Consider the following 19,150-nt stretch of genomic DNA (forward strand, 5'->3'; position numbering starts at 1 on the left):
AAAAAAAAAAAAAAAAAGAAAGAAGAAAGTACCGAGGGGTAAAAGTAAAAACTAGTTTATGTACTCGGTATCGGTTAAATATGTATGTACGTATGTGAAAATAAATAAATATATATATGATAAAAAAAAATAAAGGAAAATATGTGTTTGTGACTATTAAATTAGTAGATGAATACCATGCACGGTATTAAAAAAAAAAAAATCTAATACCCAAAAAGTTCGACCAACCTAACTCAACCAGTTTGGGTTGAATTGGTTCATGAGTTTCTCTAAATTAGATTGGTTTGAACCTAACTCAACCTACTCACCAGGTTTGGGAACCAGTTTGGGAACCAGTTTGGGTTGAATTGGTTCATGAGTTTCTCTAAATTAGATTGGTTTGAACCTAACTCAACCTATTCACCAGGTTTGGGTTGAGTTGTTCATGAGTTTCTCTGAATTAAATTGATTTGAACCTAACCCAACCTTTTATATTTTGAGTTGGGTTGGTTCATGAGTTTCTCTCCCTTAGATTGGTTTTGAACATCAACTTAAATTTATGGTTTTAAGCCATAAATTCAAGTCTATATATTAAAATGGTGAAAAGTAAATATATATTTTAAGATTTGATTTTTTACTTTTATTAAAAATAAAAATTTAAATAAATAGTCTAAATAACTGAATATGATTATGTTGGGTTGAGTTAACTGATGGTTTAGGTTTGAAAATTTTATCAAATTTTTATTTTTTTATTTTTTTTTACCAAATTATAGAAAATATCGATTAATTTTGCACCTCACTTTAAAAATACTTTTTAATTACTAAATTCAAATATCTATAGACATCATTGTATTAAAAAAAACATATTTATTTAATGTAATTGAATATAATGTCAACTCAATAAAAACTTAATTAATAGAAAAATGATTAATTATTTATTAGGTAGAAAGATGAGCAACATTTTTAATTAGTTGGTTATAAAAGACATCACATGTTAGCTTATACTTTAAACCAAAATGTACCAAATTAGAGGAATAATTTACTTATAAAATGGAGGGTAAGTTGGTGAGGGCATGTGGAAGCTTTGGATTGACTCAATTACCTCATAAATAATTTTTCATTCAAATAAATTAAAATAAATATGATTAAGTGGAGACAAATAAAAGCAATATATATATATATATATATATATATATATATATATATATATATATATTTGTTAATTCAATTATTGTTAGGTAAGGAAATTGTCATTTTTCATTTGCCCATTTTCTCCCATTACCATATGCATCCAAAATCAACCCACCCCACCTAAAACCATCCCCCAATTATTCAATTTTGTTTTTTTTTTTTAATATTTATTAAAAAAAAAATTATACTTTGTAGGTGGCTTATGATGGGCTTTGGCACGAACTTTCAAGAAGATTTTTATATTAAAAAATAAAATTCATAACTGATCGAGGCGGCTCGGAAATTAACAATCAGACATGTTTTAACTTAGTCATCACCCGATAACTCATTTTCTCAACAAGGGTCGGGGGCATGACTCAATTTTTTTTAGAGATTCAATCTTGAAATTTTTAAAAATTTTGTGAAAATCGCAAGTGGAAATTAGAATGAAGAAAAAAAAGAGGGGTACAATTGGAAAGTGGCGGCTAAAAATAAAAAAATAAGTTGAGTAATGAAATGAAAATGACGTGGCAAAAGCAAAATGGCAATGGGGAGAAGATATGCATAATCTCTAAACATTATATTAAATTTTCATAATAAATATTAAATACAAATGTAATAGAAAATTACACAATTGCCCCCGACCTCTAAATTTTTGCTCTCTTTACAAATTCACGTAATAATTTTTATTTTATTATTTTTTTCTTTCATTTTTCATTTTATTATTTGGAAAAATTTACAATTCACAGACCTTTATCCTGACGTATCGTCTTAAATTGAAAAAAAAGGACAGAGAAATATAGAAAACTAACGGCGTTAAGGAGAGAGAAAACGGAGAGCAATAATTCTGACGGCAATACTGGAAGCTTAAACACTGACGCTGCACGGCCGTACCAGCTGGTATTTAACGACGTTATTACCGACTATAATACCGGCGGTTGGATTTCCGAACATGATAGCCGCCGGGCAGTCGACGTTGAGATGGTAGCGGCCGGAGATGAAGGTGCCGACCTTGAATCGGACGCGACCGTCGATTTTGATGGACAACAAGACGGTGCCGACGGCCTGGTCTTGATTGAGAGCGGCGCCGTTGTAGGGAGAGATCGGAACGGCGTTACCAACGACGAACGGTGACCAGATGTTGATGTCGTTGTGGCCTTGATAGTTAGGTTGAATGACGGTACGGAGAGTGATCTGTTGGTTCCGGTAGACGGCGTAGACATCGAGGCGGTCGTAGTAGATTCCGATCTTGTCGTTAGGGTTCCGGGAGGAGATGGTGACTTGGATACTGGAGGAGATAAAATTAGCGGCGCTGACGTTGAAGAGGAAGACGGTGGCGTCTTGGATGATGAATTTGGGCTTCGTCGGCTGAAGAATGGCCCAAATTAAGAGGATCGTGAGAAGGACTAGGAAGAGGAAGATTAGGACTCCGGCGTAGATTCGCCGGATTAGTTTTGGGCGTTTTTTGCTGTGGTGAGCACATTCCTTAACCATATTGTCGACGGTGCCGGTGCCGGTGGATCAGAATCTGTTGAAGAGGGAGAGAGAAGAAGGCGGTTTTGAAGTCGTTCTTCAACTCTCTATCTCATCAGTAGTGGAGATTGGTTGGGAAAATGATGATTTGGAGTGTTATTTATGGACCACAAATTTGTGATATAAATATATAATAATATTTTAAAGCATAACTTACCATAAATTATTAAATTTAATTCCAGTATTCTTTAACTTATTAAGGTATTTCGGTAGGGTCGGTCTATTCTTTAACTTATTAAGGTATATCGGTAGAGTCGGTCTAACAGCTCAAACCCATCACTAGCATATATCGTCTTATTTGGAATTTTCTTTTCGGGGTTCCTCTGGAGAGATTTTCACACACCCTTATAGAGAATGTTTTGTTCTCCTCTTGATGTGTGATCTCACAATCCACTTCCTTCGTGGCCCAGCATTTTTGCTGACACTCGTTCTCGTTCTCGTCTTCCATCGATCTAGGGTCTCATAGTCGGGGAGCACAATGACCCATTTCGAAAGGAGCAAAAAAAGATATCTTTATATATATATATATATATATATATATATATATATATATATATATATATATTTAAATTCTAGGTTGTTTCTAAAAAAAAATAGAATATAAATATTTTGAAAGAACAAAATCAAAATAAATTAAAATAAGTTGTTATTCAATTAATGAAAAAGAATTTAATTTATATACATAAGAATAAGACAACAATTAAAAAATATAAAATAAAAATAAAACTTAAAAAAATTAATAATAAAGAAAATGAATATCAGGGTACTGTAGTAGTTGGAAAATAAAGCGATATAATTTATTTTACACTTCAATAATAATTAGTTTGTGAAGACAAAAAATAATAATAATAATAATAATAATAATAATAATAATAAAGCAACATTTAATTATTGAAGAGTTTTGGTGCCTTTTTGTGTGTTTGATGACTCACCTTTTTTCTTTTCTCTTTCAAAATTATTCTTTTTTTGTCATTATTTTTTAATTACTTGTTAGGTTATTGGATAATCATTTATTTTTTATTTTTTTTATTTCCAATAATAAAATGAAGAAATTCCGAGCGTTATTAGATAATTATTTGTATTATAAAAAATAACATTAGCGGTATTATTTTTTTTTAAGTCAAAGATTAAAATCAATCATTTATTATACTATAATTAATGAACTTGAATTTAATGATACACCTGAAAGTCATTTTCGTACTAAAATTTCTATTTAATCATCTGAGTATAAAAAGAACAATTGTTCGTCGATCTTATTTGATGGACGTTTAAAAAATACATATAATATAATTAAAAAATATATACGTATAATGACGATGTTTTGTATAGTTCACTCCCGATAATTTTTTTTGAAGAAGTACACGAACAAAAACTGTTTATCTAATAGATCGAGAATGGTTAGATACTAAAGGGTAAAATTGTAATATTGTAATGAAATTTAGGTCAACTATAGAAAGAGGGAAAGTCGTCTTTTATTAATATTATTATTTATTGAAGGAAAGAGAAAATGTGGGGATAACGTGCAAAGGAAGGTTCCAACCTAATTTCAAAATGGCGTTTTTCCTTTTCCACATCTGAATTATTGGAGAATATTCAAGCCCCACACCCCTAGCCGCCAAAGCCGACCACCGTAAACACGAGGGGTATATTCGTGTTCGGTTAAGTTAGGTTAAATTAATGATCCGAACAATTCAAGTAGAGTTCACAATTCAACCCAGCTTAACCCTCTATTTTAGATTGAATTGAGTTAGATTGTCGGGTTGTTTTTTTAAATACATATTACATTAATAACTAAAATCTCGTAAATCTCAAATATTAAATATTCACAAGCCACTGTCAAAAATATATATATATAAATATATATATATTTTAATAATATAAAATTAGAGTTTGATTAAGTTGTAACCCTATTTTCGAATTGATCGTACGAGTCGACTTAAGTTTTTAATTTTTTTAAAAATTCAACTCAACCTAAATCGAAAAAAAATCTAATCCAATCTAATTTTTATGGTTTGAGTTGGATAAATTCGGATTAGTCGGGTTTAAGCTTGACAAGGGCAAATGGGTAATTTCCAGATTTCATGTATTAAAGCTAATCGAGTGCTTTCATTTTCTTCAACAAAAAGCTCACATGCTTTACCACACAAAAAGGCTTTCGCTACAGATTTTTTTACAACCGTTAGATTTATTTATTTATTTATTTTTATTATTTATTTTTCTTATACTATAAAACGTAATATAAAAATATATTATTGCTACTTTTATATTTACGATTATCCTTATAAAAAAGTTTAGAGTTAATTTAGAGTGAAGTTTTGGCGTTTTCTTTATTTTTAAATTTATGGTATAGAATCGTCAGGTCACCTTAAACTATTATTTTTAATATCAAATCGCTTTCTTATAGATATAGTTATCAGATCATTTTCAACCTATTTTTTATAATTATAACGACAATTATATCGCTTTCTTATACATATAATTAGATAATTTCTAACTATTTTTTTTAAAAAACTATGACACTTAACTTATCATTGTCTGTTTTTAGATGAATGTGACTAATTAAAAACATTTTTTTTTGGATCTAACTGAGCGTCTTTCTAATTCTTAGAATTTGACTGAAGTTCAAAAGAAAATCCGTTCAAGATTTAAGCACGATTGTGTACATAAAATAATACATGTGTATATATGAATTGTTGAAATGTTAGGTTTTTTTGACATGTACAACGCTTTTGTCGTCAATCCTTGAGAAGAAAAAAATAAATTAATAAATCAAGAAAAAGTCAAAATAAACCCACGTTTTAAAAATGAATTTTAGATTAAATTACATAATTCAAATTAATTATTTTTTAAAATTTATGTATATTTCATTAAATAAAAAATTCAATTTCACATCAATCAAATCTTAAATTTTTTAAATTTAATAAAAAATCTATTAAATATTTTTAGAAATTCAAAGACTAAATAAATACAATTTTAAAACCCATGAATTACATAAACTTTATAAATGGTATTTCCAACCCCCTCTATTTTATATTAAATCCCAATTTTATAAGTAAAACTTTTATCCCCAAACTTAAAAATAAAAAATTTACTCACTAAATTTTGATATATATATATATATATATATATATATATATATAAAAGATAAAACATTTATTAGATATAAAATTTTAAGAAAAAAATGTATAAGATATAAAATAAAAAAATAAAAAATGTAAAGTTAAATGACAGTCCCCTCTCTCTTCTTGTCTTTTCTCGTATATATATATATATATATATAAATAAAACATTTGAATAGAACAAATTGGAAATTAATTTAAATAAAAAATTGTATGGTGGGAAAAAAAGAAAGAAAGAAAGAAAAAAGGAAGAGGCATGTGGAAAAGGAGCAATGGAATTATTGGGATTGAAGATAGGATTGACTGTAGGGCCTTAAGGTGTTTCAATTTGTGGTTTAATTAATTTCCCTTTATTTATTTATTCTCCTAAACAACCCTACGCTATCTTCCTCGATTCCCCATTATTCCTCGTTCTCTTCTTCTTTAGCTCCCTTTTTCAAGGAGTTTTTTTTTTTTTTTTTTTTAATTTTTTATAAATATATAATACATGCACTATATATATTTTTTAATACATAAAATCTCTAAACAAATATAGATGAGTTCATCCTACCTTTTAATAAATTTTTAAACTTATTTTATTCTGTCACTAAATATGTTTAAAGGGTCTATTTTATTTTTTAAAAATAATAATTGAGTGACATTTTTGAATAAGGTAATTATCTTGAACTATGTGACTCTATTTCATATTATCTATTTGTTAACGGCAAAATAGTGGTAAGAATTGAAATGACTAACATTTTGCAATTCAACGTGGATAATAATAGAATATATATATATATATATATATTCTTTTTAATTAAGGTAACCACCACAAAATTGGTAGAAATTCTCTAGTTGATGAAGTGATAAGGCCGGCGTTTGTCTTCTTTTGAGGTGTTTTTGGATGCGTGTAAAGCACGGTGTCACGCGCTTGGAGAAAGTTTTTAGGGTTTGGAAATTCTCATGTGTGATAATTCCAAGCAAGAAAATGGCAAAATAATAATAACAAAAATAAAATAAATGAATACTATGCATATATTTACTTTATTTTTTTTATTTATAAATTTGACTTTAAATAATTTATTTTCCAACCATTTTTTTTAAGTCTTTTAGAATATAATTGTTCAAAGTTGCCAAATTTTAATTCAATATTAGAAAATAAATAAAATAGATAGTTTGCCCATTAAAACCGTACATTTATTACAAACAAAAATTTGAATAAATGACATAAACAATTAAATGAACACTCCTACTACTTAAAAGATGTAAAAGAAAAATAGATAAATTCAGTTTATGATCCATTTGACAATGAACGTGACTTCCTATCCGAAATTAACATAACCCATGTACAAACAAATTAAGCCACCTCAACAGAAAAACAAGACCTCTACTAATAATAATAAGGCAAAACTTCGACCATCAAATATCATGATTTGGCTTTATAATTCAGACATTTTTCCTTCGTAATTATTGTAATATTTTAGCTCAAAGAGTGACATTCCTAATTTTCAAGGTTTTAGATGTCGATGTTGACGTGGACGAAAATACTAACGAAGATTTTCCTTAGCAACCAGAGGCCATTCTAATAGCATAACAGGCTTCTGCTTAATATTCCTGATGTTCTAAGGAAACCATCAACATGTTCATGACGCTCTAATCTCTCCAAGCTTAGCAACTTCTAGGATAAATTGTACTAATTATCCAAATTGAGGGAGGGCATACATCGATGTAAAGTTGAAGCCTACGGAATAAAATGAACAAATATAGTCAACAGTCCTCCATGATTGATGACAGAAAGTTACTTCCCTCGTGTACCTCCAACAATTGAGTGTGCAGAAGGAAGGCATTTGAATGATCAAAAGGCTTTGCCTTCTTTACTTTTGATCTTTGAAGTTTAAGGAAAATCCATATAACCTATCAGATGGCTTACCTTGGCGTATCTTTAGTTGGTCAAGGTGCACCAAAGTATAAGCCTTGGCATCCTCATGTGATTTTAATGGTTCTTTGGCAATCATATTAATCTTTCATGAGGCAAACCAAGACTACGAGGAGAGAAAAAAATCTATATAACGCATCGGCGTCACTTAATTCTTACTCGTAGGCACCAAAGAAAAGGTCTTGTTCACCTACCTAATAGATGAAAAAAGTGTGCTCAGGTCTCAGAAGTGAGAAGGAAGGATAAGGAGAGGAAAGGTTCTGGTGGGCATTTTGGAAAGTTTGTTTATAAGGGAAAGTGTGGAGGAGAGCATCGTATACTACTATTACTACTACAATATCAAGGATTGGAAATCACCAAGTATATTGGACAGAAACCACTACATAGCTGACAGGAAGATGAATCATATCCTATTTAATTTGATGAAAAAGTCTTTCGTTTCCTTCAGCCATATTCATAAATTTTGTTAAGTTTTTGTCCCTTTATTACAAGAAATCTAAAGAAACATGAAGAAAGTGTAGCCGAGCTCAAGCGTTTGGAATTTTTCTTCTACATTGACATGAATTATTATGGTTCTGAAAATTTCTAGAGATACAATTAATGAACACAACTTTGAATATTTTCCTAGGCAGGCTCGCGAGAATAAATTGACATATACACAACAAGACCATTAAAAAAAATGAGGGTGCCTGCAAGAGGAAGGACTTGTCATACTGCTAGAAACTGCATACGAGCATGTAGATGTTGAAAATATTAAAAAATGGATGAACGAATCTAATTATACAAATTGTAGAGAAAAGAACAAGGGGGGGAGAGGGGAAGTACCTGCGCTAACTTTGTCCATGTACAGAGCATTTGGAGAAGCTACTAGCGCTTTTGTTCACTGAATGTCTTACCCTCAAAAAATTCATTTAGCATACGCTCAAGATCCTCCGGAGAATATCTGATATATCTTTGAGAAGCTTTTCCATTCTCAATCTGCCTGTTGCACATGTAGTTTACATATAAATACACACAATTCCAAAAGTTAAGGTTTTATCATTTTAGAGTGAGAACATGCCCGTAACGGTTGATGAAAGATCGGTAGGCAGGCAATAAAACTTCAGCAACTGCCAACCTCAATGACTCTCGCAACTCACTGTCAGGAACTGTCCACTGAGATTGCCGTTGATGAAGCTCTTCAAATTGAATGTAAAAAGTCTTGAACCTATCTCTCACCATAGCTCTTGAAAGTCCACCGCCAGCATCTCCCGATGCACCACCACTACCTGAGGCCTGAACAGTGAGGCATTGCAAAATCTGCAAACAAGAAACAAAAACCTTAGAATACTAACCCTCCAGAGTATTTCTTGGTTTTTTTGGGACTTGATAGCAAATACTGAGAAAAAGCTAATATGTTTTCCATGATCTTCACATTCCCTAGAAAAAGTTTGCATTTTAAGGGTTACATCTCGACCTTATTAAACGACATTGTACAGTGATAAATGTGAGTTGTGATCGTTATTTGACCCATCCTAATGTAAATGAGTTCTTTTCTTTTTCCCTTTATTCTTTTTTCTCTCGGTAAAGAAGAGGCACACAGTTGAATAAGTAAGTGCAATTCTTTTTGTCAAGACGACCAGTTCAGTTGTCCCATGAAAAATAAACCAACTTTTTCACCAAAGTGGTTACAAGTTCATGATGTCATCCTTGACATCATAAAGATCATATCATACACTACACAGACAAAGTTCCGGTAAGGATAGGACTTCCTCTAACTTTTGCTCTTAGACTGATCTATTGTCTGCATTAGAAGAGAAAAACCAAAAGTAAAAGATCGAAAGTTATCCGCTTGTATTAATTTGCACTAGAAAGAGTCGAGTGAACCAAACCTTTGCCCAAGAAATCCGCTTGTATTGATTTGCATGCTGCTGCACAATCCTTCGATGTATCTGCACCCAGTCATCACCCAACAAATCCTTTGCCTCCGATCTGAGAACTCAATGTAACAAACTATTACCAATGGGATAAATCATAATCTTTTGACATACAAGCCAAATATACTACAAACCTTCGGACAGATCTCACTATATAGTGAATATTGTTCATCAGAAATAATTGAGTTAGTGCAGGATCCCTATATTGCTTAGATTTCCCATCAAGGTTAGTCTGAAGGGCCTGCACAATTCTTTTAGTTACCACTCCTAACTGAGCATCTGGATCGCTAGCTTCAAAACCTTGGAATAATTGCTTCAAAGTAGATTTGTAGCTGTACATTTTACGATGTTTGTGAGAAACATAGTTTTGTAGCTATAGGGTACGAATAGGATATAAAAACAACAACTAAAACAACAGACATGCAACTGCCAGGAGATCATATGAAAAGGCGCCAATCAGCCAGAATGATGTATTTATAAAATGTATCAAAAATCATTTCTTCGAAGGACCAAATAACGAGGGTGGAAAAAGAAGAAGAAGAAAAGGGGAGCCAGAAAAGTTCTTTTGGAGATCATCTATGAATTAAAACAAAGCGTTCCAGAGCAGAAAAATAGGCTGTAGTTCAATGTAATAATTGTAAATATGATTGAGAAAGGCGTGTACTTCAGGCAACAACTTGGAGAACGTACAATGCAGCTGTTGTTGTATGGTATGTCTGGGATGCGGGTCATAGTTTCAAGGGGGAAAAGTATGACAAGAAATATTGAAGTGGAAGCCACAGAAAGTATTAACTTACTCGAATAAAAACTTGACGTAATTTATCACATAACTAGTCAAGGGATGAACAGTCCCATCAAGAACAGCAGTTTTTGTGGCATCTCTTTCTACGGCTTCTTCAAAATCAACAAAGGTCTCTTGAGCTGTCTCGGCAAGGCGCATAGTTAAGCTCAATGCAGAATCCCGCATTTCAATGCATGCTTTACTTCCAAATAGTGTTTCAATCTGCTCTTAGCACGTCATCAAAAGGAAATTGAAAAGTAAAATACACTTTAGTGTTGGCAAGTTGCACTCGTGGAAATATGATTTTGATCTTCTCACATACAGAAGCATAAAAACCTACCGCATGACATCAATTCACTTTAGCAAATACAGTGTTTAATAAGTCACCCATTTCAGATTCCAATGGTTCATTTTAGCTTGATGGTATAAACCCATAAAAATATGCAAACAACAACCGTAACCATTGAAAAAGACCGACTATATGGCTCAGAAGTGAATTGGCAATTTTACACTCGGGGGTAAAAGTGCAATATAACATATACAATAATATCCCAAATATCATAAATTTGAAAATATTAAAAGTGATGTCCGATATTTGGAAGAAAACGTTTATTATTTGAGTCCCAGGTGTTTGAAAGAGAAGCCGTAAGGTGTCATCCATCCCTCCACTCCCAAATGAAACAGACAAAAAAAAGAAAGCAAGGATAAAGTTGTACCTCAGGTTGCAGTTCTCGCATTATTTCAAACATGTCTAAAAGAACAAACAATTTTTCTGGTGATCTCTTGCTTTTGGCAATTGCCTCTCCAAAACTTAGTAGCACTGACACGCTACTTGTAGTCACATCTGCGAAGCATTGGTCCTGGAGAGCATCTGCACCTTCGAATATTTGATCACATATTTTCCTTTCCCCAGCAAACAGCAATTTAACCTTTTTCAAGCAGGAGTAAATAGTTGAGAATAAAAATTAAAATAGGACCGCAGAATAGAACGCTTAAATGACCACAACCAAATATGGCAAGTCCTTACAGCAATGCGCATGTAATGTATCCAGTTCCCAATCTTAGCTTCAAGAGCCTCCCACTGCATTTTCTGGACATCATCCTTGCTAAGCCTCTCAACGCCTAATTTCCTAAGACTCTGTTCTAAGACTGCACCACGAATATCCCTGAAATAAGAGAAATAATTTTTGAAGGGCTGCATAGAAAGTAAGACAAGTAAGATGCGACATTCTTTAAGCAAACGCTCTTTAAACATTTGATCACTCCGTGTATAAGCTTCCTAAAGTATAACAATGAATTATACAAGAACAATGAACAGCGATAGGCTGATTCATTCTCAAACAGTACTCAAAATTTCATTACTTTATCTAAAAAGATGTAATATACAGAATTTCAAGTCAGTAGTCAGCAACTTAGCATCATCAAAAAGTCCGCATAAAATAACATGTTCTCATCGAAATCTAGAAATCTACAACTTGCATATTAAACAAAGGACATGGCAAGTCGCATGAGAAATGTAATAGCTCATGCCCACTGCTAGTAGATATTGTCCTCTTTGGGCTTTCCTTTTCGGGCTTCCCCTCAAGGTTTTAAAACGCGTCTACGAGGGAGAGTTTTCCACACTCTTATAAGGAATACTTCATTCATCTCTCCAGCCGATGTGGGATCTCATAATCCACCCCTCTTAGGGGCCCAACATTCTCACTGGCACACCACCCGGTATTTGATTATGATACCATTTGTAACAGACTAAGCCCACCGCTAGCGACTTTTTCTTCCGAGCTTCCCCTCAAGGTTTTAAAACGCGTCCACTTGGTAGAGATTTCCACACCCTTATAAGGAATGTTTTTGTTCCCCTCTCAACCAATTTGGGATCTCACAAATAAACAACCCACATATTGAACAAACTTGTATTCAAAACGTTAACTAGTCAAACATCATCAGAAAACCGGAAAAGAGGTGATACCTGTATATTCTAAACAGTTGCTGCTGATGGCCAGCTAGAATCATTTGTTGGGCCAAATCATGCAACAATGGAAGAACCCTGGGAGGAATAAGAGTTGGGGGAATGAAGACGGAAGCTTCTAAGCTTTTGTTGTGATGTTCAGAACTATTTTTGCTACCACTATCACCTTGCTTAGATGCTGACGATGGACGCAACGAGTTGGGGAGGCAGTCGAATAGACGTTCGGGTTCCACTGGCTTACTGCAATTTGATAAGTCCACATTCATTGTTCTTGTATACCAATTAATAGTACAATGTGGTACAAATATCTCAAATATTAATTACAACAACTGCCTAGCTTTTCTACAGGACTAAATTATGATAGGAAGGCAGCAAATCTGAATAACAAAATTGACAGCTCAATATAACAGCCAAAGGATGGAATTAAAACCATAAAATGTTGGGTTGATCAAAGTGACCATAGCAAGGAATCCTCTGTTCATTTATCTAAGGTTCCCATCCCGGGCTTGGGTTTGACCCCAAACACCCAGTTGACTTCAGAAAGCTGGTAACCTCTCTTCCTAACTTTACTTGCCAGAAATTCCACATCCCCTAATGACATTTTCACTGTCCCCCCGCACAACGCATCCCCTAATGACATTTTGCCCTTACTCTCATATGTCTTTACTATCGGAGGCCTCATATTTTCATTCTAATAGAAATTACAAAAACGAACATCTATTCTATGAAACCACAGCTCCGAGAAAAATAAAAGCATTATTAAAAATGTTAACCAAGCATAAGTTCACAAGATGATTATTAAATTAAATCAGAAACAAGGAGAGAAACATCTGTTATATCCTTTTTGTCACAAACTTTTGAAACCTTTAACTGAACGAGAATAGCTCTAAGAAAAGAAACGAGGAAGTCTATTTATATTGGTGATTACTTGAAATCAAAATATTCAAATAATTATAAAACAATTCTTAAAAAACGTTACAACAGTGAACGTACAGTTACCCATAAAAAGCAATAAAAAAAATAGAAAACAAACCTGTAATTTGTTAAAAGCTGTCTGAACTCATCTTCCAGCTTTGAAATGGCTTTGACAAGCAAGTTGCTTGTATGGGTAAGAATAGCTTCGTTCCTTTTGAAATTTTTGTTACTAGTAAAGTAGCGATTGGTGCTCCGTAGTTGACTGATTGCTTCCAAGTACATTTCTAAGTCCTCATGTGGCCCCCTGAGTATTTTAGCCTCGGCCTACATTTTTCAATTCAAGTAATATAATCATTTGCAGACAGAAAATCAAGTTGCATACACTGAAAATAGTGACAATAATAGTGTTCAAAGAAAAATATGAAACTAAAGAAATAGGAACTCTGTTCCACTTACTGACCCAAATGCTAACACTGTAAATTCTCTGATCAAACTACAGAAGCCACCAACTGCCAACAGTCTTTCTTACATAATAAAATAACATTAAGAAGCACGAACATGTCACCAGGCATTGCAACAAAAAAGTCATCCAAATGATTAAGATAATGCAATAGAGGCACGTTAATAACATGTAATCACATATATGATTTAACTTGGTTCTACTGCCTTATCAATACAAAAGAATGCACTGATTATATGATTTTCACGGAATCATACATACACAGACATACAGAAAAGGTGATTTTGGCTAAACTCATTTTGCTTCTAAACATCCGGGATAAATTTTTGTCATAAATGGCCAAAAGGCCAAGTGAACATCACGTTTTCATCACTATAAAAGGCAATGTGCTGCTCAAGCCAACTATTTCGGCAGCTACTTTTTTCTTTTTGTCTCTACCACTTCACTTGATGAACAAAAATAGGATTCATAACCAAGCACAGCAGCTGCCAACCCCCTTTAGTATGATTAAAGAGAAATAGACAATGAGAAACAAAGACTGATTTTTCATCAGTTCATTCAGAGATCAAGTTGGAGGAGAACAATCCTACAGCCCGAGACAAAAGTAAACATGTGCTCTGTGTGAACCAGAGAAGAATGCACAAGGGCTTCAATTACATCTTGTGTGTCCCACCATGTTAACAATAAAGAACAAAAGAAGTTCCAACTAATTTTGTACAACATGTGCCTCTAGCATGTTGGTATGTTCGCATTTCCAGGTGATTATATATTTAACTGGTATGATTTATGCTTCCAAGTTGTAGACGTAATGAAATAGAATTAAGAGGGCAAAGAAACCTGTCCGGATGGTGCAAATGGAAACTTTTAAGATTTTATCACCTGTCAGTCTCTTAAAGTGCCCAAACAATCTGAGACGTGAAGTCACCAAGGAATGCTACGCTACCAATTTCATGTAAATTTCGAGTGCCGCAAATATCCACACAAAAAACATAAAATAAAATAAAATAAAAAATCACACAAAACTTATAGTCAATTCAAATCCAATCAGTCGCGAGGCATGAATTACGAGCGTGGCTTGGGGATGATATACTTATTCCAACTAACTACAATTGCTACAGGACAAGACGCTTATAATATTAACAACAAACACCATATCAGAAGCCATAAATAAATAAGAAGGTAAGAGCTATCAACCTTGCGTGTAAGATCAAACTGAGCCAGCATACTTTCCGCAGCCTTCAATGTCTTGTCAATATTTTCATGTGCCATCCGGATTGAATGAGTTCTTATCTGTCGCGTCAAAAACAAGAACACGATAGTAAAAATAAAAGAAAATACAAGCGAAGATAACAATAACAGCAACTGTCCTGTTTCCTTAAAATCAATCAAACGTATCAACAAATCGTCGAGCAGATCTTATAATTAACGTTAAATAGACAGCACGATCACAATAACGACACAAATTCACACATAGTACGCAACATATGAATAAATTCGCAGAATCCTCAGAACAAAGAAACAGTGGCTAATTAATGCATTTCTAAATTCTTCAAGCTAACCAACGAATCATTAAAAAGCACCTGAGTAGGCCGCATTGCAGTTTCAAGGGCGGAGAGACGGTAGTCAAAGGAGCCAAGAATGGAGACCATGTTCTCTGTGACATTCTGGCTCTTCTGCAGCGACTCTCTCACAAGTGCGGCTCTCGCGCTCAGAATTTCCATCGTCTGTGGAACCCCCATTGGAGATGGAAATTTCCTCCCAGTGTGTCTGGTAGGGGAGAGAAAACGGAATGGAAGTGCAGATGCGTGATCACGAAGCAGCCGATTCAAGAACAGAATTCAGCTAGCTTCTGTTTCCTTTTTAGCCTTTTTAGCCTTTTTCAGGTCTCCCTTCGAAATGCAGGACGGAAAATTAAGGTGGTTGCCAAAAGCTATTCGTTGTCAGAATATGGGCCCCGTTTATATACCGACGGTTCACCGCAATAGACCCGGTTTGAAAACCGCCAAAATTACCTGGAGAAGATCTTGCGTACGGATGAAAAATAAATAAAATAAAATAAACATAATATTTTTGTTTTTCTAAATTAATAAAATAATACTTCTAAATTTTCTAAATATTTTGAAAATTACTCCTTAAACTTTTAAAATATTCTAAAAATGGTCCTTATTTAAAAAATATAAATTTTTAATACTATTAAAAAAATACTCTTAGAACTTTATATTTAAAAAATAATAATTAAACTTTAAAAGTATTATCAATAACCTTTCATAGATTATCTCTACATGTTTTTATTTTATTTTTAAAATTTTTTTTAGAGTTTTTTCAACGTGCTACTATTTTTTAGGGTATTTCTATTTTTTTAAGTTTATAAAATATTAACAAAACTTTTGATTAAATATATTAGAATGCACGTAAAGTTTTTTCGATTGTAATTAAATATATTACCGTTAAAATAACTCAATAAAATTTGGGTTGTTGGTAACTTAACCTAATCTGATTCTCTATTTTTGAGTTACTTGGGTTAACCCAACAACAAAATGTCAAACTTGCGAACCAACTTTGGTTGTGCGGGTTCATCTCTCTCTTTAAAGGTCTTTTCAAGTGCACACTTTAACAATACTACAAGTCAAGTCTCATCAAAGAAGATTTTGGACACCAACGACAAAAGAACACAAGCATTTTCAGGGACTAATTTGCTTCCTATTACTCAACGAAGGTACTTCCTCGCACATACATAATTAAGAGAGTTATTGAAAGGTGACTGAAACAACCACCATTCGAGCTAATGATAGAGACAATAACACTTTTTGCCAAAGTCCCATTAATTGATTCTAACGTGTTGTAAAAATGTTGCAAGGACCCATATATATAGAAAGAGAAAAAGAATCACCTTAATATTAAATCAGATCGAGCCTGAAATTCTCCTGTGAAAATAGATAGATTTATGATAAGTGGCCAACCACCTGAATTTTCGGTTTTCAAAACTTTAACCCAACCAAACAATTTTTTTAAAACTCTACCCAATTAGATTTGAGTTAGATTAATCACGTTATAATCATATTTAAAGTGTATTAATTACTCTCACCCAATTAGGTTTGAGTTAGATTAATCACGTTATTATTATATTTAAAGTGTATTAACTCTTAAGAAAAAAAAAGAGAAAGTGGGCCGGGGGAATAGTGGGCTTATAATGGGCCTGATTATGGGTTGAAGCCCAACTTTATCATTTAAACCTAAGATTTCGAGAGTTAAATCATCTCCTCTTTCTAACATAGGAATACTCCCCAAAGAGCCCTGTAGTTTGTTGGGGTTTAATTTTGATCGATTTTTCATCATCTCTAGGGTTTATCTTATACGAACAATCCGGTCGGCGATTGTGAAATTTCGCCATGGTTTGCTTCTCGACTCGTAAACTTAAAACTTTATATGTTTCCAGTTATTTGCATTTGAAATATTGTTTCTGTATCTTTTGTTGCTTAACAGCCGCAGGGAGATTACATTGAGCTTCACAGGAAGCGACATGGCTACCGCCATGATCACTTTGAGCGTAAACGCAAGAAGGAGGCTCGTGAAGTGCACAAACGATCTGCTATGGCTCAGAAGGTTGGTTTCAGTTCCTTATTTCAATTTCCGCTTATTTGTAATTTTCAATTTGGTTATGATATTGACGTTCTCTTTCTGATTGAACTCGAATGTTGCAGGCTTTGGGTATCAAGGGCAAGATGTTCGCGAAGAAACGTTATGCGGAGAAGGCTCTGATGAAAAAAACGTGAGTATCTTTTGTGGATTTCTTCTCCGGTTGTTAATATCTTTGATTTTGTATTTCAACAGTCCTTTAGGGGTTTAATTCTATCATTTTTCCAATTCTTTACTGTGCATCTCGTATTTTCTATAGTAGACTGGAGTTGTAATAGTTTGATAAGCGTTCATTATTTTATTGTGCATTTGGTATTTTCTATAATTGATTAGAGTAGTAGTAGTTTCGATAAAGTGGCACTCTCTTGATTAGGGCGTTTGACAAATTTCATTTCATTAATGCATTTTGAATGAAATAAATAGTGTTAGATTGGTAATTACTGTATGCTTGTTTCAACAGATTGGCTATGCATGAGGAGTCTTCAAGTAGACGCAAGGTTGATGACGATGTTCAAGAAGGTGCTCTTCCTGCCTATCTATTGGATCGTGAAAATACAGCTCGGGCAAAAGTATGCAATATTGGAACTTTCTTTTAACTTAGTCATGTAGTTTTTCTAAATAAATCTGGGAATCTGACTGTGTACTTTAAAATAGGTTCTCAGCAACACCATTAAGCAAAAGAGGAAAGAAAAAGCTGGAAAGTGGGAAGTTCCCCTGCCCAAGGTAAGGGCTGTTTGTGGTTGCCTTAATGATCGCTTGTTTAAGAGTAACGTTTTTATCGTGGTTTACACTCTTTAGGTCAGGCCTGTTGCGGAGGATGAAATGTTTAAAGTGATAAGAACTGGTAAAAGGAAAAGTAAGTATCAATGTCTGATTTATTCGTTTATTTGCAAATGTTTGTCTTGAATTGTAGTTTTTTTTGCAATACAATCTGTGTAGCTATTGTTGAGAATCTTCAGTTATTGTCTATAAACTATGAAAGTGCAATCATTAATCCATGCATTCTTACAGCAAAACAATGGAAGAGGATGGTCACAAAAGCTACATTTGTCGGGGCTAGTTTTACAAGAAAACCTCCCAAGTACGAGCGGTTTATCCGCCCATCTGGGCTTCGATTTACAAAAGCACATGTAACACATCCCGAACTTAAATGCACTTTCAATCTCGAGATCATCGGAGTGAAGAAAAATCCAAATGGTCCTATGTATACTTCTCTTGGTGTCATGACCAAGGGAGCTATTATTGAGGTACATTGCTCATACGCTCAACCTCTTCACTGTGCGTGAAGTCTTCAATCAATTCTGTTTCTTATTAGTCACATATTCCCTTCTTTTCCGTTCCATTAGGTGAATGTCAGTGAACTTGGATTGGTCACACCAGCTGGGAAAGTAGTATGGGGTAAAGATTTTCGTTCCTTTCTTTTGGACGTTTCTTCATTTGGGATGAAAGTTAATTGACATTATATTTTGTTTGTGTGGTCTCTTCAGGGAAGTATGCTCAGGTGACCAATAATCCGGAGAATGATGGCTGCATAAATGCTGTTCTGCTTGTCTGAAGAAACTTAATTAGACTTGGGGGAGGAGCACAGGTAGGCATTATTTTTGAAGTGGTAGCAAGAATCTTCCTTTTTTTCTTGTCAATTTTTTTGTGGCCATTAGCTCTCTTCCTTGACATGTAACCACAAATGTATTCTTATTTAAATATATATACTTTTCATGCAGATTTTTTCTCCACACGCTAATATTCCCCCCCCCCCCCCC

At 33.5% G+C, this 19,150-nt stretch overlaps 3 protein-coding genes across 5 annotated transcripts; 1 reads left to right on the top strand and 2 right to left on the bottom strand.

Moving 5' to 3' along the window:
• Window positions 1–1,820: 1,820 nt before the first annotated feature.
• On the bottom strand, window positions 1,821–2,772 carry LOC111433283 (NDR1/HIN1-like protein 1). Its single transcript, XM_023070280.1, has one exon. It carries the CDS (start codon window positions 2,641–2,643, stop codon window positions 2,017–2,019), a length of 627 nt encoding a protein of 208 aa, XP_022926048.1. The 5' UTR covers window positions 2,644–2,772; the 3' UTR covers window positions 1,821–2,016.
• Window positions 2,773–7,086: 4,314 nt separating this feature from the next.
• Window positions 7,087–15,671, bottom strand: LOC111432952 (exocyst complex component EXO70A1-like). 3 transcript variants are annotated; one of them, XM_023069776.1, is made up of 12 exons: window positions 15,335–15,671; window positions 14,949–15,044; window positions 13,413–13,618; window positions 12,380–12,619; window positions 11,441–11,579; window positions 11,130–11,342; window positions 10,430–10,635; window positions 9,767–9,964; window positions 9,588–9,687; window positions 8,777–9,015; window positions 8,542–8,698; window positions 7,088–8,405 (listed from the first exon to the last, which is right to left on the bottom strand). In XM_023069776.1, exons 1-11 carry the CDS (start codon window positions 15,491–15,493, stop codon window positions 8,584–8,586), a joined length of 1,911 nt encoding a protein of 636 aa, XP_022925544.1. In that variant the 5' UTR covers window positions 15,494–15,671; the 3' UTR covers window positions 7,088–8,405; window positions 8,542–8,583. The 3 variants fall into 3 exon arrangements, with proteins under 3 accessions (XP_022925541.1, XP_022925544.1, XP_022925543.1); XM_023069775.1 differs by having other exon boundaries at window positions 7,088–8,439; XM_023069773.1 differs by having other exon boundaries at window positions 7,087–8,698.
• A 1,339-nt stretch (window positions 15,672–17,010) lies between these two features.
• On the top strand, window positions 17,011–19,123 carry LOC111433158 (ribosome biogenesis protein NSA2 homolog). Its single transcript, XM_023070114.1, has 9 exons — window positions 17,011–17,146; window positions 17,238–17,357; window positions 17,456–17,523; window positions 17,851–17,959; window positions 18,045–18,113; window positions 18,189–18,246; window positions 18,402–18,637; window positions 18,737–18,788; window positions 18,878–19,123. The coding sequence occupies exons 1-9, from the start codon at window positions 17,144–17,146 to the stop codon at window positions 18,943–18,945; spliced, it is 783 nt and encodes a 260-aa protein (XP_022925882.1). The 5' UTR covers window positions 17,011–17,143; the 3' UTR covers window positions 18,946–19,123.
• The last annotated feature ends 27 nt before the right edge of the window (window positions 19,124–19,150 follow it).

The sequence above is a fragment of the Cucurbita moschata genome, unplaced genomic scaffold (genome assembly GCF_002738365.1).
Source record: "Cucurbita moschata cultivar Rifu unplaced genomic scaffold, Cmos_1.0 Cmo_Scf00041, whole genome shotgun sequence".
NCBI classification, from domain to species: domain Eukaryota; kingdom Viridiplantae; phylum Streptophyta; class Magnoliopsida; order Cucurbitales; family Cucurbitaceae; genus Cucurbita; species Cucurbita moschata.